Consider the following 24234-nt stretch of genomic DNA (forward strand, 5'->3'; position numbering starts at 1 on the left):
TTCGTTGATGTTGCAGTATCCAAACAGGAAAGTGAAAAGACCCTCGGCATTTTCTCTCAAAATGGCAAATTTCAAGGTCTGAACATGCTCGAAAACTCACCAAAATGTGCACATACATGTGGCTTCATGTAGATTTCATGAATTTAGCAACATTGCCAAAAGATGTAATAAAATGGCTCAGTGGCGCCCCCTTCAATTTTTAAAAAAGGCCTGTCCTATTAGCTTTTTTCGACGTAGAGTGATGAAATTTGGGGAGTGGATACGTTGTGCAAAACTGCTCCAAAAAGTCTCTTGCACCCATATTCCAAACCCAACAGGAAATCGGGTATTATGGATTGAATCTTGCATTTTTGTCAAAAACCTACATGCACGTTTGAGACCATTACGCCGAAGCAGTAAGTTGAATGCTTCTCAAAATTGGTCAGACATCCCAAATACATGCATGGTAGGCTGATTGAGCACTCTAAATTGTCCGTAGGTATGAGTGTGCGCGTGAATGGTTGTATGTCTCCTTGTGCCCTGCAATTGGCTGGCAACCAGTTCAGGGTGTCCCCTGCCTACTGCCCTGAGTTAGCTGGGATAGGCTCCAGCACCTCCGCGACCCTCGTGAGGAAAAGCGGCATGGAAAATGAATGAATGAATGAATGTTCATGACACATATGAGATGTTAGGTTATCAAAATGGTGACATTTAATTCACGGCCCTTTCCTGGGCAGGGGAGCAAATGTGTCTTATTTTTGACAATACAATTCAGTAAAAGACTACTGTATTTTTCCGACTATAAGTCGTGTTTTTTTTTCTTCATATTTTGGTTTGGGGTGCGACTTATACTCAGCAGTGACTTATGTGTGAAATTATTAACACATTATGATAACATTTCCCATGTTATTTAGGTGTTTTGGACTAATGGTTTTGTAAACTTGTTAGCATGCTATAGTTATCTGAATAACTCTTAATAGCTATGGCCATTTTCATTTGCCATGAAAAAATAATAATAACGAGTGCGCTCCCAGTTGGGCGTGAAAGCGCCACAAACTAAATGCATCCATTTCAATATAAAAAAGTCAATTATACAATTGAACATACATTGCCAAAGGCAGAACGCGAACGTGGCCATAGCTATTAACAGTTATTCAGATTACTATAGCATGCTAACAGGTTTACAAAACCATTAGGCCTGGTGCCCCCTGGTGAGTGAAATTATTAACACATTATGATATAATTTCCCGTGTTATTTTGGTGTTTTGGACTGATGGTTTTGTAAACTTGTTAGCATGCTATAGTTATCTGAATAACTGTTAATAGCTATGGCCACGTTCGCGTTCTGCCTTTGGCAATGTATGTTCAATTGTATAATTGACTTTTTTATATTGAAATGGATGCATTTAGTTTGTGGCGCTTTCACGCCCACCTGGGAGCGCACTCGCACTTGTTTACGTGAATAAGCGCTCGCACACCAGAAGAAGACAGACAGCCACGTAGCTCTGAGTGAGTGAGTGAGTGAGTGAGTGAGTGAGTGAGTGAGTGAGTGAGTGAGTGAGTGAGTGAGTGAGTGAGTGAGTGAGTGAGTGAGTGGACTAGTTAGCGAGAGAGAAAGACGGCTGCGAACCTACGTTCATTGTTTATGCCTTTAAAATATCTCTACAGAGGCAACGCCTGCGTGTATCATCTTTTCTGTTCTTGTGTGTTTTCCACCCGCGAGCGGACACTTACAGCCAGTTGTGTGGTTGTTTGAATGGTGTGCTAATGCTAGCGAACGCATGCTAATCTGTTACATTATTGCTGTAATAGTACGTAATTATCATTTATTTACGGTGATGTGAACCTGTTTGCTATCGAGGACCAAATTGATTCAACAAATTATGCGGACATCCAGAATTGTCTTTTTGGAGTTCGCTGTCTATAGCCAGGACCGAGCGGTAGCGTCCTGGTGAGGACAGTATATTCGCATTTCGTTGTTTATGCACTGTACACTGTACATTTATTCAGCATGTTGTTCTCTATTGTATCTTTATATTAAATTGCCTTTCAAGATGACATATCTGTTCTATGTGTTGGATTTTATCAAGTAAATTTCACCCACAAATGCGACTTATACTCGGGTAAGACTTTTGTTTCCTTAAAGCAGAGGGGTCCAATAGGAAAGTCATAATGACCGTGTTCAGGTGCCTAATAAACACTTTAGTTTTGTTAAAGCACAGGGGTCCGATAAGAAAGTCATCATGACCGTCGCCATTTTCTCTCCCCACTAATTCTGAACATTCAGACATGCAATATATCTGCCTGGATATGTCTGTTGTCGACTGCCACCGCCCCGACCTGCCTGCCCTCCGACTTTGTTTGACGTCCGAGTTGCGCCATACGCGAGGGCCCGTCAGTCCTGCTTGCAGGGCTAGTTCTTCTTGTTTTTGTTGGCAGTTTACCCCTATCATGAGGCATTACCGCCATCTAGTGATGGGTCCGTGAGACCTCATGAAGCGTGTCGACACAGTGACACACTGTGTTGACACAGTGTGGATACTGTGTCATTGAATACTGACACCTGCTGGACATAAAAAATCCCTACAGGCAACCCACTTGACAGACTGACACTGAATTGATGACATAGCATGTAAAATCAAATAATTTAAGTCTTTGCATTCATATTGCATTATTCCATATCTTTAAATTATGTGAACATATATTATAATGTGAAAATGTAAGTAATAATGAATGGGTGAATGAGGAATGCCTGTGGACTTTTTGTTCTGATAAAATTTTATTCAAAAACATAGTTTTTTTTTTTTTATGTTTAAAATTTAGTTGGTTACCTTTTTAAAATCAAACAAGCCTGCTGTGGACAACACACTCGCATGGAACCAATGACGCCAGCATGCACAAGAATTTCCAGTTGAAAGAGGTTTGGATAAGATGTCCATTGGCTCAGTTGGGCTTCGGTTCATGTTCGGCTCAGCCATGCATCGTTGCACTTTTGCAATTTCATCTACAGTTGCATTGCCTTCTTGACTCCCCACTTCGTCATCTAAGTGCTACCATAACCCACCAGAAAGAAATTGAAGTGGACAAAAAATAAATTATAGCTTAATTACAGATTTCTAATAAATTACCAAAAAAGTGACTGTGGGAAAGTAAAGGAATGGCTCTATACCTGTGTTTATTTTGGGATTATCAGAAACTTCATTCTCATGCTTGGGCCAGTAATGCTTCAGCATTGAGGAGGTGGCAACTGTTTGTATATGGCAGGTTAGTCATATACAAAGTACAAATGCAACATTTCACCTGCAAAAAAAAAATAACTTTAATAGTAAAACCGAAAACTTTGGTCTTGCGCTGCAATACGTTCTGACCAGGAGTCGAACCCGCGCGCACTACGCGTCGGGGACGAGTGGCATTCGCTCTGACCACTAAGCTAACATGTCAAATGCAGGTAAAGGGGTAGGCAAGGCTCCAGAAATGACGGACCCGCGTGTACCTGTCACACTAATAAACTCAGATTTACATTAAAATTAATTGTATTTTGAATGGAAGATGACAACTGCATTTTCCCTGTCTTACGTCCATTTCCACAGCATGTAGACAACGAGGAAGTAACCGTGAGATGTGGATTGTTTCAGCAGCTCCATCGCGTTGACAGACGCGCTTCCTTTTGAAGCAGTTTGCCGCGTCATGACTGTGTCGACACAGTTCAAGGAGTTCATGCATCGGTCACGTGATTTTCTTGTAGCGATACGCGCACCGATGCAGGGGTTGCTCCATGAGCTCGGCGCGCGCGCCGGCGCATTAGTATCACTGGACCCATCACTACCGCCATCTACTGGGTTGACGATTTGGCCACAATGCCTGAAGGTTTTTTTTTTTTTTTTTAATGATAAATATGTATATAATGGCAACTGTTGACTTCTGTCGGAGCTTTGATTGTAAAATCCCGTTTGGTGTCGCATCGGCGCACTGTCGATGATTGTAAACTTTTATAGCAAAGTTTGAATTTTGCCTCAGCTAGCTATCAGTAAGCTAAACCGCGCTAGGCATTATGGGAAACGTAGTTTTGAACTGCTACGTTTGGAAACATGCTGATTGAATAGTTTGTCAGTTTATTTCGGTTTTTGTTTGTGTGCAACCTAGAACATTGAATGAGAACATCAATTGAATGGGAATAACAAATTGTCAAGGACAGTTGTCGTGAAAGTAATTCATAAAAATGTTTAGTTGGCACATAGCCTACTGTGTGTATGTGTATTGACTGGACTACATTTCTATGGGTCTGCATTATATATGAATATATATATATATATATATATATATATATTTTTTTTTTTAAGTCATTATTTTTTTTCAAACTGCATTTTTCCATCCAGAGTGAGGGGACACACTTTAAATATATTAAAGTGATATAGGCATCTTTGAGTGAACTTTGAGTAAAATTCAAGTATCTTGAGGCCGGGCTGAGTGTCCTCTTTTTTAGAAATCAAAATATGGTCACCCTACATTAGGCATCTTTTTAAAATGGAATTTGGTCATCATCCTCACTAATCGTGGCTGGCTGCATTTTGTCCTGCATTGCCGCGCAGAGAATGTAAACATCAGCGTGTGGGACTACGGGAGGCAGTTGTGGCCAAACTTAGTGTAAGCGGTAAATTGCGTTATTTTTTTTTTAAATGCGTTAATATTTCCAGATTAGTCATGGTCGTTAACGCGTTATTGTTGACAGGCCTAATTGAAATACTTTTTCCCCAATCATTTTGTGTTTATATTTAGATGTTTGTTGTAGATAGATATATGCAGGAGTGAAAGTGGGCCGGAACAAAGTTCCGGCATAAAATTCTGGGGCGGAACGGTGCTTTGATCCCGAAAATATGACGGTAACCGAAACAAGACGGTACACACCGGCTCCCTATGCACACCTGGACCTAGTAACACTAACGAGTCACATGACATTTTGAAGGGAAAATGACAAGCAGTACTCAATTTGGACATTTAGGGATGTAGTTTCTAAGGAGTGTGTTCACTTTTGTTGCCAGGGGTTTAGATATTCATTGAGTTATTTTGAGGGCAAAACAAATTAACTCTAATATATAAGCTGCACACAGACTACTTTTCATTGTGTCAATGTGTCATTTTGTCAGTGGTGTCCCATGAAAAGATATACTTAAATATCTGAAGAAATGCGAAGGGTATTCTCACTTTTGTGATACACTGTATCTATGTTAGGCTACTTATTTATTTCCTTATTAATGAAAAAAGGTCAAATGTTGAATTTTCTTCAAAATATATTCCATTTCACTGTGCATTATGTAAGTCATTTGTACTTACTTTTGTTAATGTATGATACTTTTTTTTTTTGCACATTATTGAAAAAATATAATTTTGGAGGCAAATTCATGTATGCCTTGTTACAGTTAATATAGCGCAGTAGCCTAATGCATGTGTAAAACCTGTTTAATTTTGTATTATAGGTCTATTGCCAAATGCAGTTTTCTAGGAGGTTTGACCCACGGCAAGAAAAAAGAAAAAAAAAACTGGCTCCTTAGCGATTTTCATGCCAGGGAGTTCCGGCAAGAAATTCTAGCCACTTTCATCCCCGTAGATAGCTATACAGTGTTACCTCGACATACGATCGCTTCGACACACGATCTTTTTCGACACCTGACATAAAATTTGACTCGCCATTTGTTTGTACATCCGACAACATGCTAGAAATATGACAATCTATGACAGCGCCTTAGTTTGTTTTCCCGCAAAACGGACGCACGGCGAATTTTCTAGTGAGAGTAATCAACATGGGTTCCAAGAATGTTAGTGCAGGTGGTGATAAAAAGGAAAAAGGTGAGGCTTACCATTGAAATGAAGATGGAAATGATAGAAAAATATGAATGTGGCGGCGCGACCATGAATTGACTTGACAATATGGCCGTAGAATGTCTCCGATCTCAATGGTCCTAGTCCGACCTCCGTTCGCCAGTCTTTATAAGTTAAGGTGACGATTACTAAAACCCCTAGCAAAAAGTATGGCATCACCAGTCTCGGACAAGCACTCACTCAGACATTTTATTATGTAGAGCGAACTCAGATAAAAAGCTTGAAAAAAAATAATGAATTTGTTCAAAAGTGCCACTCTTTAGCATTCAGAAACACTAAAAGACAGGAATAAAAAAAATTGGTGTGGTCAGTAAATGTTACTTTTATAGAGCAAGTGTAGGGAAATAAATATAGAATCACTCGATTCTGGGAAAAAAATATATGGAATTATGAGAAACAAATATCAATCAAAACACATCTTTAGTATTTAGTTGCACCACCTCTGGCTTTTATGACAGCTTGAAGTCTCTGAGGCATGGACTTAATGAGTGACAAACAGTAATCTTCATCAATTTGGTGCCATCTCTCTTTGATTGCAGTTGCTAGATCATCCTTGCAGGTCGGAGCCTTGCTATGGACCATTGTTTTTCCATTTCCACCACAGGATTTGAATAGGGATGAGATCTGGGCTATTTGCAGGCCATGGCATTGACTGGATGAGTCTTTCTCCAAGGAATGCTTTAACAGTTTTAGCTCTGTGGCATGATGCATTATTGGAAAATGATTTCATTATCACCAAAAAAATTTCAATTGAATGGATTAGAAAGCTAAAATTTCAATGTAAACTTTTTATTGCATTTATTGAAGATTTAACCACAGCCATCTCCCCAGTGCCTTTGCCTGACATGCAGCCCCATATGATCAAGGACTGAGGGATTTTTTTTTTTTTTTTACCTGTCCTGTTCAGCTGTTTGACACAGAGAACGGAAGTCTAAGTGCCGGGATAGTCTGAACAGTTTTAATGTTTCACATTGAGAATCTGACATACTCCCATTGTGATCATTCAAAATACCTTTTTATTATGACAAAGCAGCGAACAGGAAGGGATTATGGGGGGACAGAAGAAAAGTAACACAAGAGAAGAAAGAAAAACACATACACAAACAACAACAAGAATTACATTGACCATCTAGACTAATTACTAATATGCTGGTGCCATTGTCAGCGAGATGTATTTCCGGTTTACACCATGTGGGGGCCTATTGGCCAGTGAAAGAGGGGGACGGGGGTGGGGGTGTCTATAAGCTAAGTGATTGAAAGGGGTAGAGTGTACACAAATCAGTTCTGTGATCTAGAACCCAGTAATCGTGTGAATCTCTTATGAGTGTGAGCCCGTTGGCGACCAACCCTATGCCGCCCCATCGCCAATCCCGGCACCAGGACCCCCAACCCGAGCATGCCCTACCACATCTAGCAGCACACGAGCCCCACCGGGCGCGCGACAGCCACGCAGACGGGCGGAGAAGCCGCGCAGGCGCCAACCTGGGACCACGGCCCCCACCCAGCCAGCCCGGGGAGGGAGGGTGGGCGTCGGAGTGGGGGGCCAAGCGCAGCCCATCCCTCCTCCCGCAGCCCAGAAAAGGAGCCATCACCCCCCCCCCCCCCCCCTGGGATCCAGGGTGGTCCCTCGGGCCACCCGCGCACCCATCAACCGGCCTTCAGGGATGGCAGGAGGGGACGCACCACCAACCCCATGCCTACCCCCACCACCGCCCACCCACCCGGGCCACGAGCCACAGCCGCAGCCCCCCAACCGGCATGGCACGCCACGGGACTGAGGGAATTTTGATTTCTTCAGGCAGTCAGCTCTGTAAATCTCACTGGAACGGCACCGAGCAAAAGTTCCAGCGTCATGACCTTGTCCAATGCAGATTCTTGATTCATCACTGAAAATAACCTTTATCCAGTCATTCACAGTCCATGACTCTCTCTCCTTAGCCCATTGCAGTCTTGTTCCTCGACAGCACACTTTCCTTCCGGTCACATACCAACAGCATCACCAGATTAGCCTATCTCCACTTTTGCAACATTTCTCGCTTCCTCCCTTCTCTCACCCGCCATACCGCTTCCACCCTGGTCTGTAATCTAATAACCTCCCGGCTCGATTATTGTAACTCACTGCTCTTCGGTCTCCCTAATAAGTCCCTCCAGAAACTGCAGCTCCTCCAGAACTCAGCAGCACGCCTCATCACACGAACCCCCGCAACACACCACATTACCCCCATCCTCCGTCAACTTCACTGGCTTCCCGTCAAACAAAGAATCAATTACAAAATCCTCATCATCAACTTCAAAATACTCCATGCCCTGGCCCCTCCCTACCTTTGCGATCTTCTCCATCTAAACAATCCAACCCGTTCACTTCGCCCTACCACTATTTCCCCCCTCTCTGTCCCCCGTGTCCGCCTCTCCACCTTTGGTTCCAGAGCTTTTAGTCATTGCGCCCCCCCAGCTCTGGAACTCCCTACCCCCTGATCTCCGCAGCATATCTACTCTACCACTTTTCAAATCTAGACTGAAAATACACCTGTTCACTCTTTCTTACCCACCATAACCCCAAGCTGCCATATTTTTACCTCTTTTTATTGTGCTTTTAATTTTTTTAATCCTTCTAATACCTTTTTATCGTACTGTAATTCCATGTCTCTTGTGAAGAGTCTTTGTGTGTTTGAAAAGCACTCCAGAAATAAAATGTATTATTATTATTATTATTGTTCTTTTCTGTTTCAGTGTCAATGATGGTTTCCTTTTAGCTTTCATGTGTGAAAACCCCATTTCCTTCAGGTGATTTTGCACAGTTCTGTCACATACCTCCAGCTTCCTTCCATTTCTTCTTCATTTGTCTTGTTGTACATCTTCTGTTTTCAAGACATATGGCCTTTAGTTGTTTGTCATGAAGTTTGGATGTCTTCCTCGGTCTACCAGTACCCTTAACTTTAACAACCTTGCCATGCTGTTTGTACTTGGTCCAGATTTTTGATACAGCCGACTGTGAACAGCCCACATCTTTGGCAACCATACGTGTAGCGTTAACTTCTTCAAGAAGTTTGATAATCCTCTCCTTGGTCTCAAGAGACATCTCTCTTGTTGAAGCCATGATTCTTGTGAATCCACTTGGTCCAGGAGTCCTCCAAGGTATGATAACCACACTGTTTTTAACTGCTGACTAACGAGCAGATCTAATCTGAGGCAGGGGCCCAATTAAGGAAAGGAAATTTGACTGGGTGTGTCTGTATTTTCTACTCAAAATGGAGTGATTCCATATTTTTTTTCCTGAATGGAGTGATTCTGTATTTATTTCGCTGCACTTGCTCTATAAAAGTAAGATTTACTGACCACCACAATGTTTTTTATTCATTTCTTTTAGTGTTTCTGAATGCCAAGGAGTTGCACTTTTGAACTAATTCATTATTTTTTTCAAGCTTTTTACCCGAGTTTGTTCTACATAATAAAATGTCTGAGTGAGTGGTCGTCCAAGAATGGTGATTCTATACTTTTTGCTAGGGGTTGTATGATCGTTACATTGGCCAAAAAAATTGCCAGTTTCGTCAGGATTTTAATCATTTATTCTAGAACTGAATTGTATTATTCGTCATATTAATAAAGTAATAAAAGAGATACTGTTGGGTAAAATAAGGTACTGTTTACGCAACTAAAAAAAAAAAAAAAATGACTGGAGACAAAATGGCGGACGAGACTCTAGCGTTGTAAAGTCGAAATCACATAAAGTAAGTCGGGTACGTGATAATCCTTGTATTGCCTATAATCAAATCCTTGTCTTTTTTTATTTCCTTCAGGAAAAAGGGCTTGCGTTGGAGAGTCTCTGGCTCGCATGGAAATTTTCCTTTTTGTGGTGTCGCTGCTGCAGAACTTCACCTTCTCACACGCCGGCGGACCAGACAGTGTAGACCTGAATCCCGAGTACAGCAGCTTTGCCAATGTGCCGCGCAGATATGACATCGTGGCAACGCCTCGATCTTGATTTATTTTGGTTACCCTTGAGACACACCTATTGCCGTGCTTGAGCTCTGTATTAGGAGTGGGAACCTCTTGGTACCTCACGATACGATATAATTTGGGGTACAAAGCTCACGATAACGATGATCTGACGATATGGCGATACAACGATTATTGATACATTGGTCAGGAAATCATACAATGATATTCTACAAATGACAAATAAACAGAAAAACAAGCTTCCGCTGTGAATTGGAATGAGTTTATCACTAGTAGACGTCCAGTCCATTTGAACTGGGAGGGTGGCAGCGAATGAACATTCGTTCATTTGCTGCCATCCCTCCCACTTCAAACGGACTGAACGTCTCTGGCCGTCAGTGGCAGCCAATGCCAGGCAATGAGGTAATTTTGGGCCTTTTAAGGTCATTTACCGGCTGATTTTCAGTTACTTCCTGTTGATTTTTGGGGTATTTTATGGGTCACTTCCTGTTTATTTTGAGTTACATAACAGGAAGTGACCTGGGAATCACCCAAATGAATAAGCAGTGACTCAAACTCAATAGGAAATGTCAACTGTAAATGCCCTGAAAATCGGACAGAATGACTGTAAATGCTCTGGTTTCGAATGAATGAACATTTCTAGTCTAAATGGATTGGGCGTCGAGCACCGTCAATGCAACCTTAGAGTTAACTGAGACACTATTATAGTGGAAGATTTTGGTAGCAACTTGTTGGTTCCTTTTAATTATATTTTTTTAGGGCTGTCAAAATTATCGCGTTAACGGGCGGAAATTAATTTTTTAAATTAATCTCGTTAAAATATTTGACGCAATTAACGCACATGCCCCGCTTAAACAGATTAAAATGACAGCACAGTGTCATGTGCACTTGTTACTTGTGTTTTTTGGAGTTTTGTCGCCCTCTGCTGGCGCTTGGGTGCGACTGATTTTATGGGTTTCAGCACCATGAGAATTGTGTAATTATTGACATCAACAGTGGTGAGCTACTAGTTTATTTTTTGATTAAACATTTTACAAATTTTATTAAAATGAAGAGGGGTTTTAATATAAAATTTCTAAAGATGTCATCCCGATCGATCGGGTCCGATCACGTCATTTTCAAAGTATCGGAATCGGCAAAAAAATATCGGACATGCCTTTTTTTAATATATATACATATTTTCAATTAAATCGTTGTCTAATTGTATTTAACGTTACAGAAAATGTCTTTCACTCATCCAGAGTCTTTAGTTTTGGCTTAAAGTAAGGTTATCAAATTTATCGCGTTAACGGCGGTTATTAATTTTTTTAGAATTAATCTCGTTAAAATATTTAACGCAATTCACGCATGCGCTGCACGACTCACTCATGTCGCGTTCAATCAATGATGGTGCCGTTTTACCTATATATAGAGCTTAAAAGGCAGCGTAAAATGAGTAGAGTGAACTTTGGCAGTCTTTGGAGCCTTTATTAAAATGGCTAAAGCCTTACAATCCCTCTCTCAACAATTAGAAATATCGTGGGAAGCAACGTGGGGAAGAAAGGTAGTAGTTGATCTTTTTCTTAACCCCCTGTGTTATTTTCCCAACGCAGAGAAGATATATCAATTGGTGCCACTACGCACAGTCATGGTTGCACTTCCCATCATGCATTTGGGCAGAACAGTTAAACGGCTACAGTATCATTTACTGAAAGCTCAACAAATACACTAGATGGCAATATTTAGTCACAATATACGAAGTCACATTTATCCTTTAAGAAATACAAGTCTTTCTATCCGTGGATTCCTCTCACAGAGAGAATGTTAATAATGTTAAATGCCATCTTGAGGATTTATTGTCATAATAAACAAATACAGTACTTATGTACTGTATGTTGAATGTATATATTCGTTCAAGTTTTATTCATTTTTTTCTTAATGCATTGCCAAAATGTATATGATCCGGAAAAATTATCGGGAATGATTGGATTTGAATCGGGAGCAAAAAAAAAAAAAAAGCAGTCGGATCGGGAAATATCGGGATCGGCAGATACTCAAAGTGAAACGATCGGGATCAGATCGGGAGCAAAAAAACATGATCGGAACAACCCTAAAAACTTCTATAACTTGTACTAACATTTATCTTTTAAGAACTACAAGTCTTTCTATCAATGGATCACTTTAACAGAATGCTAATGCCATCTTGATGATTTATTGTTATAATAAACAAATACAGTACTTATGTACAGTATGTTGAATGTAGATATCCGTCTTGTGTTTTATCTTTCCATTCCAACAATAATTTACGGAAAAATATGGCATATTTTATAGATGGTTTGAATTGCGATAAATTACGATTAATTAATTTTAAAGCTGTGATTAACTCGATTAAAAATTTTAATCGTTTGACAGCCCTAATTTTTTTAGACATTGACACCTTTTTAAAACGATATCTTGATTCTTGGCAGGAGCATATCGATAACCTTTGGGGATACAAAGTATCACGATATAGCACCATTTCGATATTTTGTCACACCCCTACTCTGTATGTTATGTTATGTAATCGACCCCAACAATGAATTGATCCTTGGCAGGTTTTATTAAAACTACCTAAACTTGATTCATTTGTGCTACTGTATTAAGACATCACTACAAAATTAGGGCTGTCAAACGATTAAAATTTTTAATCGAGTTAATTACAGCTTAAAACTTAATTAATCGTAATTAATCGCAATTAATCGCAATTCAAACCATCTATGAAATATGCCATATTTTTCTGTAAATTATATATATATTCTGTAAAATAAATTGTTGGAATGGAAAGATAAGACACAAGATGGATATATACATTCAACATACGGTACATAAGGACTGTAGTGGGCATTTCACTCTACTGTCATTTAAATCTGTCTATGCGGTCCTCACTCCGAAGCGTCTACTTTTTCCAAAGCTAGACAGCTAGTGAACGACGCCTTAATAATTAGACTTCTTCCTTTTTCATCTGATTTATTAATAAAATGACCTCAAACCATTATCCTCTTTAGACCGTCGTAAAACTACAAAATAAAAGTACACAAGCATTGCATTAGCAACTACGTTAGCTTAGCACGCTATACAGGTTCACTAAACATAAACAAAAAGCGTCTCATACAAAAAATATAACATTTCGCTTACTAACATAATATGTACATTCTTTACAACAACCATACTTACGGACAAATCTTGTCCAAGGATCATATAAGCACATTATCAGCCCGAGACGTCGTGCAGCCATAATGAAGAAAGAAAAGAAGAAAATAATAAACCATGTCGCAAAGCGACCACAAGAGTTCGCTGTTGGACAGCGCAAAATGTCTTGCTGTAAAACTTACCAAAAGGCAGAATACTTTCTGAGCGGGACATGTGCGTTAATTGCGTCAAATATTTTAACGTGATTAATTAAAAAAATTAATTACCGCGCGTTAACGCGATAATTTTGACAGCACTATACAAAATACATTAAAAATACACATTTTTATCAAAGTAATCAAGCTCAGTGATTTGATATTGTAGTAAAAATATGACATTATAGCAAACTTGGTGTTTAATTACGGTATACACACATCGTTTGTTTTACTTAAATGGACCCTGATCATTCCGTCAGCAGGCTTCAGGTGCAGGTCTTGAATGCCTCACATGAAAATTCAGCGATACCTTGACTTTGGAGTATAGTTTCTTCAGTGACAAAGCTTGTACCTCAATTTACTAGACTTTCAAAAAACGTCTAGCGCACAACACACAGCAAATATATTATACAGTGGGGAGAACAAGTATTTGATACACTGACAATTGGAAAACCCATTGGCAGTGTATCAAATACTTGTTCTCCCCACTGTATATGGCGGAAAACACTCAGGTGACTTGAAGTTCCGCTCTGAGACCCGCAATTTAGCCAACTTTCAGAATTGTCCGATATGCATGTGTGATACATCATTGGAAAACTTAAAATCTCAATTTTCTGTGGGAAGAAAAATTTTGAACAGGAGGGCATTTTAAAAAGTAAAAATTAAAAAAAGTTTTTTAAACAGCAAAACCCTATCTGGAGGCGAGAGCACGCGAGAACAGAATTACAAACGCCATGACTTTAACGAGATATTATCGCGTACTTAACTTGTTTCAATCCAAAAACTCCATGTAGCATGTATCACCGAGTATCAAGAAACAGCTGTGAATGGCCACAGCTGGATTTTTGGGGGATTTTATGGGTGAAACATGGTAATATAACAAGGGTTACAATGCAGAAATCGCAGACATCAAGGAGTGGTCGAGATTTTCTTTTTCATATATTTACCCCTTTAAACGTTTTTTTTTCAACTTTTTTTTGTTTGGATCGATTATTTATCATCTAACATATCGGAGAAAATCCGACAATAACAAAAAAAAAATACAATTAAGCGATAGTTATGAGGTAGATATCTGTGACTTTTTTACAGACGGCATTTTTTTCATTGTGAAATAATTTGTTTAAAAGTTTAAAATGTGTGAGTGAATAATTTTAAGTTTTTTTTTTTTTTAACGAAATATGAGACATGAATTAATTATTCTAAGCTAAAAACGACAGACATTTTGAATAATAAATATATTTAATTACCTTGGTTTTATGGCTGGGTTTAAACAAAAGCGGTTGCGTCTGTAAACGGGGGTTTTCAGGGTAAAACGGGCAAATTAAAAATAGTTTGGGGGTTTCATTCGCCATGAATCTGCTATGGCAGCATATAGACATATTGTTATATCAAACACAACAGTTGTTTTGGCTTAAAATACAGCAGTTTCTTTTAAAGAGGAGTGCAAGAGCAAAAACTGCTTTTTCAGTCTTGTCTGTGTTTCCGCCAAATAATACTCAAGTGACTTGAAGTTCCCCCAATTTGGCTAAATTTCAAAATTGTCCGATATGCATGTGTGATACATCATTGGAAAGCTTAAAATCTCAGTTTTTTAAGTTTTTGGTGATATAACAAGGGTCGCGATGCAGAAATCGCAGACAACAAGGAGTGGTTGAGATTTTCTTTTTCATATAGTTACCCTTTTAAACGTTATTTTTCAATGTTTCTTTGTTTGGATCGATTATTTATCATCTAACATATCAGGGAAAATGCGACAGTAACAAAAAAAAAAAAAAAAAAAAAAATACAATTAAGCGATAGTTATGAGGTAGATATCCATGACTTTTTTACAGATGCCAAATTTTTTATTGTGTCATAATTTGTTTAAAAGTTTAAAATATGCGTGTGAATAATTTTTCAAAGTCGTTTTTTTTTTTTTTTTTTTTTTTTTTTTTAAACTAAATATTAGACATCAATAAATGATTCTAAGCTAAAAATGACAGACATTTTGAATAATAAATATAATTAATTACCTTCGTCTTATGGCTGGGTTGAAACAAAAGAGGTTGTGCGACGTCTGTAAACGGGGGTTTTCAGGGTAAAACGGACAAATTAAAAATAGTTCGGGGGCTTCATGTGCCATGAATCTGCCACGGAGGCATATAGACGTGTTGTTCTATCAAACACAACAGGTGTTTTCGCTTAGAATACAGCAATTACTTTTAAAGAGGAGTGCAAGGGCAGAAACTGCTTTTTCAGTCTTGTCTGTGTTTTCCGCCATACGTATATATATTAACCAAGTGACTGCTCAAAACACTACCAAGTTGGGGCATTATAAATTAAAGTACCAGTCTAGATGTACACAACGAAGAAGATGGCTGCTGGTTATTGGCTAAATATTAGGCAGGTGATACTTGATTTTCACCGGCTTCTTGACATCAGGTGCCGGTGACATGTTGCTGTTTGCTAACTGTGGCAGGTACTGAGCCTGGACAGACAAATAGAAAATCAATCAGCTTTTACACTCCCATTTGATCTGGGTCACCTCACTCGCTCACCCCAGTCTGTCTGCGACGGAACCCTCTGTCATGGCGTCTAGCGAGACGTTGTTCCCCCTCGCGAGCCCAAGCGGTGCTAGCATCCCCGTGGATGTAGGGCAGCGCCAGAAGCTCCTCGCACGACAGCCTGAGTGACGGATCCATCACTAGGCACGACTACAGACAGACAAACGCATTCCAAATGCATCCAGGTTAGGTTCTTTGATATCACAGGTGTCAAACTCATGACTTATGTGTCAGATCTGGCCCGACAGACTTGTGTGTGGCCCACCAAAGACTAGGAATATACCGAAAGCAAAATTCTTGGCTGAAACCGAATATTCGAAACCCTTGGACGAAAACCGAAACATGTATGTGATTCATTTTTCTAATTACATTTTAAAAAAATATTTTTAAAGATGTCCCGATCGATCGGCAAAGTATCGGAATCGGCAAAAAATCGGACATGCCTTTTTTATATATATATATATATATATATATATATATTTTTTTTTTAAATTATTAAATCGTTTTCTAATTGTATTTACCGTTACAGACATAATATGTTACACCCATCCAGAGTCTTTAGTTTAGGCTTAAGGTAGGGTTATAAAATTTATCCCGTTAACGGCGGTAATTATTTTAATTTATCACAGTAAAATTAGGGCTGTCAAAATTATCGCGTTAACGGGCGTTAATTAATTTTTTTAATTAATCACGTTAAAATATTTGACGCAATTAACGCACTTGCCCAGCTCAGATAGATTTAAATGACAGCAGAGTGAATGGCCCACTTGTTGTGTTTTGCGGAGTTTTGCTGCCCTCTGCTGGCGCTTGGGTGCGACTGATTTTATAGTGTAAGTAATTATTGACATCAACAATGGCGGGCTACTAGTTTATTTTTTGATTGAAAATTTTACAAATTTTATTAAAACGAAAACATTAAGAGGGGTTTTAATATAAGATTTCTTTAACTTGTACTAACATTTGTCAGAAAGAACTACAAGTCTTTCTATCCATGGATCACTTTAACAGAATGTTAATAATGTTAATGCCATCTTGTTGATTTATTGTTATAATAAACAAATACAGTACTTATTAAGCCTGTCGCAATATGCAATAATTCCACGAGATTCAACGAGACCATTTGCCATTTCCCCCCTTTAAAATAAAATTTCTGCAAACATCCATGAAAGGTTAAATACTACAGAAATCTGAATTTTTTTTTCTTTTTATTTTTTTTTCCATTTTATTTTTATATTTTAATGAATGAATGGAGTTTAAAAATCTGTTTTAATCAAACTAAAAATAGAAGTTTACTGTTGTTTTTCATGTTTTTTTAATTAAAAAATAAACTAAAATGTTTTTTTTTTTTACTACAACTACTACTTGCTTCCTTTTTTGCTTTCTTGTTTAATCAAACAATTGAATCTTTTTTTTTTAAAACTATTATTAATTGACATACAAACAAATGAAAAACAAGAATGTTTGCAATTGAGAGCCTGATAAAAGAGGATTTGGATAATTTTTAGGTCAATAGAATCTTTAAATGATTCGACAAGTAAAGTCGTTGTCGGTTCATTTGGTAATCAATTTTTTTGTCGATCAGTCCATTAACGGCGCCAGCCCTAGTTGGCAGACATTGGGGCCTTCAGAAGGAAACCATAACTACGATTTGGCCCCGATCAAAAATTAATTTGACACCATATCCCATAGGTTTGCGAAAACAAAATGTTATAAAATTTCAACATACCTTCATGACCTGGAGAGCCTGTGACGATGCTCCAGAAAATCGCTTTTCCAGAGTTTCCTGAAAAATCGAGTGACAGCATCAACATCACAACATACAGTGGGGCAAATAAGTATTTAGTCAACCACGAATTGTACAAGTTCTCCCACTTGAAAATATTAGAGAGGCCTGTAACTGTCAACATGGGTAAACCTCAACCATGAGAGACAGAATGTGGAAAACCCCCCAGAAAATCACATTGTTTGATGTTTAAAGAATTTATTTGCAAATCATGGTGGAAATTAAGTGTTTGGTCAATACCAAAAGTTCATCTCAATACTTTGTTATGTACCCTTTGTTGGCAATAACGGAGGCTAAACGTTTTCTGTAACTCTTCACAAGCTTTTCACACACTGTTGCTGGTATTTTGGCCCATTCCTCCATGCAGACCTCCTCTGGAGCAGTGATGTTTTGGGGCTGTCGTTGGGCAACACGGACTTTCAACTCCCTCCACAGATTTTCTATGGGGTTGAGATCTGGAGACTGGTTAGGCCACAGGACCTTGAAATGCTTCTAACGAAGCCACTCCTTTGTTGCCCTGGCTGTGTGTTTGGGATCATTGTCATGCTGAAAGACCAAGCCACGGCTCATCTTCTATGCCCTTGCTGATGGAAGGAGATTTTCACTCAAAATCTCTCGATACATGGCCCCATTCATTCTTTCCTTTACACAGATCATTCGTCCTGGTGTACACAGATCATTCGTCCTGGTCCCTTTGCAGGAAAACAGCCCCAAAGCAGGATGTTTCCACCTCCATGCTTCACAGAGGGGTAGGGTGTTCTTCGGATGCAATTCAGTAATCTTTCTCCTCCAAACACGAGAACCTGTGTTTCAACCAAAAACTTCTATTTTGGTTTCATCTGACCATAACCCATTCTCCCAGTCCTCTTCTGGATCATCCAAATGCTCTCTAGCAGACGGGCCTGTACGTTTACTGGCTTCAGCAGGGGGACACATCTGGCAGTGCAGGATTTGAGTCTCTGGCGGCGCATTGTTTTACTGATATTAGCCTTTGTTATTGTGTTCCCAGCTCTCTGTAGGTCATTCACTAGATCCCCCCGTGTAGTTCTAGGATTTTTGCTCACCGTTCTTGTTATCATTTTGACGCCACGGGATGACATCTTGCATGGAGCCCCAGATCGAGGGAGATTATCAGTGGTCTTGTATGTCTTCCATTTTCTAATAATTGCTCCCACAGTTGATTTCTTTACACCAAGCGTTTTACCTATTGCAGATTCAGTCTTCCCAGCCTGGTGCAGGTCTACAATTTTTTCTCTGGTGTCCTTCGACAGCTCTTTGGTCTTTGCCATAGTGGAGTTTGGAGTGTGACTTACTGAGTTTGTGGACAGGTGTCTTTCATAATGATAGAGTTAAAACAGGTGCCATTAATACAGGTAACGAGTGGAGCCTCGTTAAACCTCGTTTAGAAGAAGTTAGACCTCTTTGACAGCCAGAAATCTTGCTTGTTTGTAGGAGACCAAATACCTTTTTTCCACTATAATTAGGAAATAAATTCTTTAAAAATCAAGCAATGTGATTTTCTGTTTTTTTTTTCACATTCTGTCTCTCATGGTTGAGGTTTACCCATGTTGACAATTACAGGCCTCTCTAACCTTTTCAAGTAGGAGAACTTGCACAATTGGTGGTTGACTAAATACTTATTTTCCCCACTGTATTTCAAAAACAAATGTATATTGGAGTCATACCGTGGTGTCAGGTTCCGGAATACTAACTCCACTGAAAAACACATTAGAGCGGAACACCTGCTGGTGCCGAGGGATGAGGTCCCCTGTAACGAATAAGGATGAGGAGGTGGTTTCTCACCACTTTAACCACTGCTTGAAGGTGTACCGAGAGTTTTGCGGATGAGGTAGAGCTGGTCCACGTCGGACTTCCCCGGCCAGAGCGGACTCCCGCAGAGCAGCTCAGCAAAAACGCATCCCAGCGCCCATACGTCCACCGGGGGGCCGTACTGAGTGTCCCCGACCAGCAGTTCTGGAGCACGGTACCAGCGGGTTGCCACGTAGTCCGTGTAGTCGTCTTCTGGTCCCGCTGAGTAGACATGACATCATAGTTGTTTTCGTTAACAACAACGATAACGAAAATATTTTGTCGACGAACTATTTTTTTTGACGATGACGTGACGAGCTAAAAAAAAAAAAAAACGTGGCTTGGGAGACTAGAACGTAATGAGACGAATGCCAGTTTGCGTCTGACAAGACAGTAATGAGATGAAAATGCGACATCGTTTCTGTCATATTTTCACAATGCGTGACATTTTAATATTGTGCATGGAGTACGTTAGCTTAGCTTGCTGGCGATCGTCACACATTCAAGCCTGATTTATGCTTCTGCATTGCAATGACGCCATAGCGACAACGTAAACCCTACGGCGTCAACGAGCATTCGATATTTCTGTGGCAAGGGAATGCGTTGCTCTGTAATTCACCGCCAAGCCGCTAGAGGGGTGTGGCATTGTTTTTGTACGGTTTTGGAGGAATCTTGTCGAATTCTTTGAGTTTTCTTCCGGTTAGACAATAATGCCAACGCAGATGGTACGCTTGAATGTGGATCTTCAGCTCATCAACATTGAACAACAAATGTTGATCATACAAATGTTGAGGCGCAGCTGTTGCAGAAGGTGGTCGCGGAGGTGGTCTGTCCGACTGTTGATGCCGCACAGACACTGGCAGTCACATTACGAATTCTGGCATCGGGTGAAAGATAGCAAGCGGCGTTGTCCTGGGTTTTGTCCGATTTCTTTGACGTGTCCTAAAACCAGTCAGTGGGAAGCCCTAGCAGATTTCTGGCGGTTATGAAACTTCCCAAACTCTCTTGGAAGCCTTGATGGTAAACATGTTATCATTAAAAATCACCAAGGCACCTCAGTGATGATGTATCAAGTGCGTGAACTGAAAATTTAACATCAAAACAACTCTTTTTACACCAAACCTGTGTTTTATTCTTCATATACTTGAAGTGTACAATGTAAATAAGTCACAGGCTCACAGCAAACATACGAACACAATAAATGATAAAGGGCACCAACCAAAAATATGACTTCAAGTGATATATAGCTGGCAGTTTTTGGCCAGCTGGGCCATCGCTTTGTGTAGTCATTCGCTTCCGAACACACCCATACTTGTCTCGAGGTTCTTCCATTTGTTTTAAGCATTCGCTGACCTCCAGCCCCCTATTTTCAGCAATCTCTTTCCACGAATTGCTTGCCATTTGGCAATCTTTATAATGCCTTGACAACACATTGTACAGGTGTCGTACTTGCAGACCTCTTCGATGATCCTCTCGTCAGCTTGGTGCATTTTTGAGTGTAGCGTAAGAATGTTTGTAAATGGCGGTGATTTCCCGCTGAATTGGAAACGATAGTCTGATCGGACCAATCACAGTCCATTTGCATCATGTCACCACGCGTTGACGTGACGCATAGTCAGGAATTTGTGGAGCTGCACGTCAGGCTACGGCAGAGGGTCGTAAATCGGGTCTGCCTTGACGGTGTAGGTCTGCCGCAGAAGCATAAACAGCCCTAATACACGTCGCGTTAGCATAGCATTCGTGTTAGCATTAGCATCAACTTTAGCGTGGCGAGCATCCTCTTAGTGTAACTCATTTGCTCCCAAAAACGTATAAATACGTTCTATTTTTAATTGTTTCAGTGTCCCAAAAATGTATTTATACGTCTTTTACGTTGTTTTTTTTTTTTTTTCACAAAAGACATCTCTAGGTTCTGATGCAAGTTCGCTCCAAAGCACAGCGCTCAAAATAAATTTTAATGTAATAAAACTGGCCACTGGAGGGCAGTAGCGCATTTAGTAAGAACTCATATCGGACCATGAAAGGAAATGAATGAAGAAAAAAATAGTCAAGGGACGGAAGTTGGAAGAAGAAGCGTGAGAAAAATGTGGAGAACGATGTAAACACAAGGCACATGCCCCACACAAGTTCCTTAGGTGAATTATGTTATAAGGTAGTGGTCACTACAAAAGAAAGATTCAAATATCTATCTTGATGAGACAGACAGGCGGTGATGAGGGAAAATTTTACCCCGTCTGCCGATAAAGCCGCGGCTACAACAGCATCATCTCTCAGTTCAATAGTTTAGTTATGTGTAAATAATTTGTTACTTTGCTATCAAAAGCTCTATTTGTCTTGTTGTCTATGTTATTTTGTAGAAGGGAAACATTTTTCAGATTTTTGGGATGTCACAAAAGCAAAAAATAGCTGTGTTAATGTCAAAGTTATGTTTGAAATGTATGCTTTTACAAAAAGCTCAGTTTCTCTGTTTTTTCATCAGAAATTGGACAATTGCTCAAACTAAGCTATTTTCTAATGTTGATGTCTAAAGAATGGAAAAAGATATGAACTTACTTTTTTTCCTGCTGAAAGAAGAGAGTTATCTTTCTTTTGGTGGGTTCCATGTTCATATAGCAATAGAACAGAATTTTCTGTGAAAATGGCTGGGAGTGAATGAGTTAAACGCTCGGACAACTATTTTCTTTACATATAGTTCTTGGCTTCTAGGTGGTGGGTTTAATTGAACATAATGTACCTGCTGAGTGTGTATTATCATCACAAAGTTGGCGTTGTCCTCGTAGTGGCGACTAAGGGGCCGTTTACATGGGGACTCTCCGAGAATACGAAAAATTTCAAATTTACATTTGCATTTGCGTCTCCATTTGAACAATGTCGCAATTCGTGCATGAAACTGATGTAGTATTCATGCCAGGCCCTAGGGGGCAGTGCAGATTTACAGGGCGACAGAGAATGATGCACTTTGACCCCACCGAGCTCCCTCAGCCGGAAAAAAATATGCCCGCCCACTCGAAGCAATGTCATTTTTCTTTTGTTCAAAAAGGCACAAAAATTGAAACATTCAACATTTTTAATTTAAAAATATTATTAAAAGAGTAAATTAAAGCCGACATTCTGTCATATTTGCGGTTTTTAATGTTTAGTAGCACCGCTGCACACGCTGCCACGTGTACGAGTGCTGACGTTAACGGCGCGGTCTCGCGCCGCGGGAGCCTTTGATATGCATGCCGAGGAAGCCCCCCTCAACCCTCCGCAATCGGATTCTTCCACTTTGGAGGCAGGATTCAGCATTTTTCGTCTTCGTCGACACCATATGCACGCGAGGCGAGTCCGCTACTCAGTCATTGCGTCTTTGTGTCGCAGAGTCGCCATGTAAACTGCCCCAAAATGTGCTCGTCTATGTTCTTTCGAAATTGTTGGAAACCTCTATATATTTCTGGCCATGATGAAATTTGTATGAGATTTTGTCGACTAAAACTAGACGAAGACAAACACATTTTGAAATGATTAAAATATGACTAGGTATTTTCATCCAAAAGACTAAGACAAAAATTAAAAGGGCTGCCAAAAACAACAGTGCATGACATGTAAGATGTCAAAGGGGCTTACTGTACATTCATAGTGAACACTAAATAAGGCAACATTGTGGAGGGATTACAAGGCCTCCTGAAAGTACCCAACGGCCAATACGGTAACACAACACGGAAACCCAACACAGGAGCGGTCAACAGTCCACACGGCTCACAGGGTCGCACTAATTGACTTGAGGTGAAGCATTGAAAGTGAGTAGGCAGTGCTGAATAAGTCATTACAGTCAGTAAATGCACATAAAGGCCACACACACACACACACAATAGACCCACTGAGAATGCGAGCGAACCCAAAGTCGCACAACTTGATAATGCCGGTCTTGGTGAGGAGGATGTTCTCAGGCTTAACGTCACGGTGGATGCACTGCAACACAAACAAACGCGCAGAAAACGTCTCATGTTTGTGCTGCGGCTGTACACCTAGCTATATATGCACTGTTCTATTTATACACCCACAGGCCAAGCACCAGATGAGGAGGATTTAAGACAGACTTTAAACTTTAGAAAAACTACAATGACATACATTTTGTTCAGTAGTGAGCTGCCAAATTTGCAGTGCGTCTCCATTTTCCTCGCTCTTCTAGTGCAGGGGTCGGCAACCTGCGGCTCCTTCAACCCTTTGATGAGGCTAAGTTATATTATATACTAGTCCTTCTCAAAAAATTATTATAATGTGATAAAGTTCATTATTTTCTGTAATGTACTGATAAACATTAGACTTTCATATATTTTAGATTGATTACACACAACTCAAGTCTTTAGTTGTCTCGGACAAAGTCTGCTGGCTCTTATAAATACCTCTCTCAGTACCGGTTCTGTCCCAGCTGCCTTCAAACAGGCTGTAGTCAGACCCCGTCTTAACAAACCCCATCTCGACTCCTCCGTGCTGTCCAATTTTAGACCCGTCTCCCACTTGTCTTTCCTTTCTAAAGTTTTAGAAAAAGTTGTTGTAATTCAATTGCAAACATTTCAAGAGACAAACTCCACCCTTGACAAGTTTCAATCAGGCTTCAGGTCCAGACATAGCACTGAGTCAGCACTGTTAAAAGTACATTGCCCTTTCTGTAGATAATGGAAACCCAGCAATCCTTGTTTTACTAGATCTCACAGCAGCATTTGATACAGTCAACCACACAGTCCTTGTATCTCGTTTAGAACACTTTATAGGTATCCGTGGTAACGCTCTACAGTGGTTTAAATCGTACCTGGAACATAGGACCTTCTCGGTAATGATAATTTTCCTCCTCACAAACTTCTCTGTCTTGTGGGGTGCCACAAGGCTCTATTTTAGGGCCTGTTCTCTTTGGACTTTATCTCCTACCTTTAGGATCAATTAT

General features: G+C 39.9%; 2 protein-coding genes across 2 annotated transcripts in view; one reads left to right on the plus strand and one right to left on the minus strand.

Annotated features, from left to right (window-relative positions):
* LOC130911104 (cytochrome P450 2G1-like) overlaps positions 1–10056 on the plus strand; it is a 42128-nt gene extending 32072 nt beyond the window's left edge. The window contains exon 9 of the mRNA XM_057828817.1: positions 9654–10056. Coding sequence (XP_057684800.1) covers positions 9654–9838 — 185 coding nt within the window. The 3' untranslated portion in view covers positions 9839–10056. The remainder of the gene's footprint in view (positions 1–9653) is intronic.
* Positions 10057–15436: 5380 nt separating this feature from the next.
* The window catches only part of LOC130911107 (cyclin-dependent kinase-like 1), a 49587-nt gene continuing 40789 nt past the window's right edge, over positions 15437–24234 (minus strand). Inside the window, exons 5-10 of the mRNA XM_057828821.1 lie at positions 23171–23261; positions 19332–19532; positions 19187–19269; positions 17445–17501; positions 15713–15868; positions 15437–15642 (exon numbers count right to left, since the gene is read on the minus strand). Coding sequence (XP_057684804.1) covers positions 15547–15642; positions 15713–15868; positions 17445–17501; positions 19187–19269; positions 19332–19532; positions 23171–23261 — 684 coding nt within the window. The 3' untranslated portion in view covers positions 15437–15546. The remainder of the gene's footprint in view (positions 15643–15712; positions 15869–17444; positions 17502–19186; positions 19270–19331; positions 19533–23170; positions 23262–24234) is intronic.

Source organism: Corythoichthys intestinalis, unplaced genomic scaffold (assembly GCF_030265065.1).
Source record: "Corythoichthys intestinalis isolate RoL2023-P3 unplaced genomic scaffold, ASM3026506v1 HiC_scaffold_23, whole genome shotgun sequence".
In the NCBI taxonomy this organism is placed as follows: domain Eukaryota; kingdom Metazoa; phylum Chordata; class Actinopteri; order Syngnathiformes; family Syngnathidae; genus Corythoichthys; species Corythoichthys intestinalis.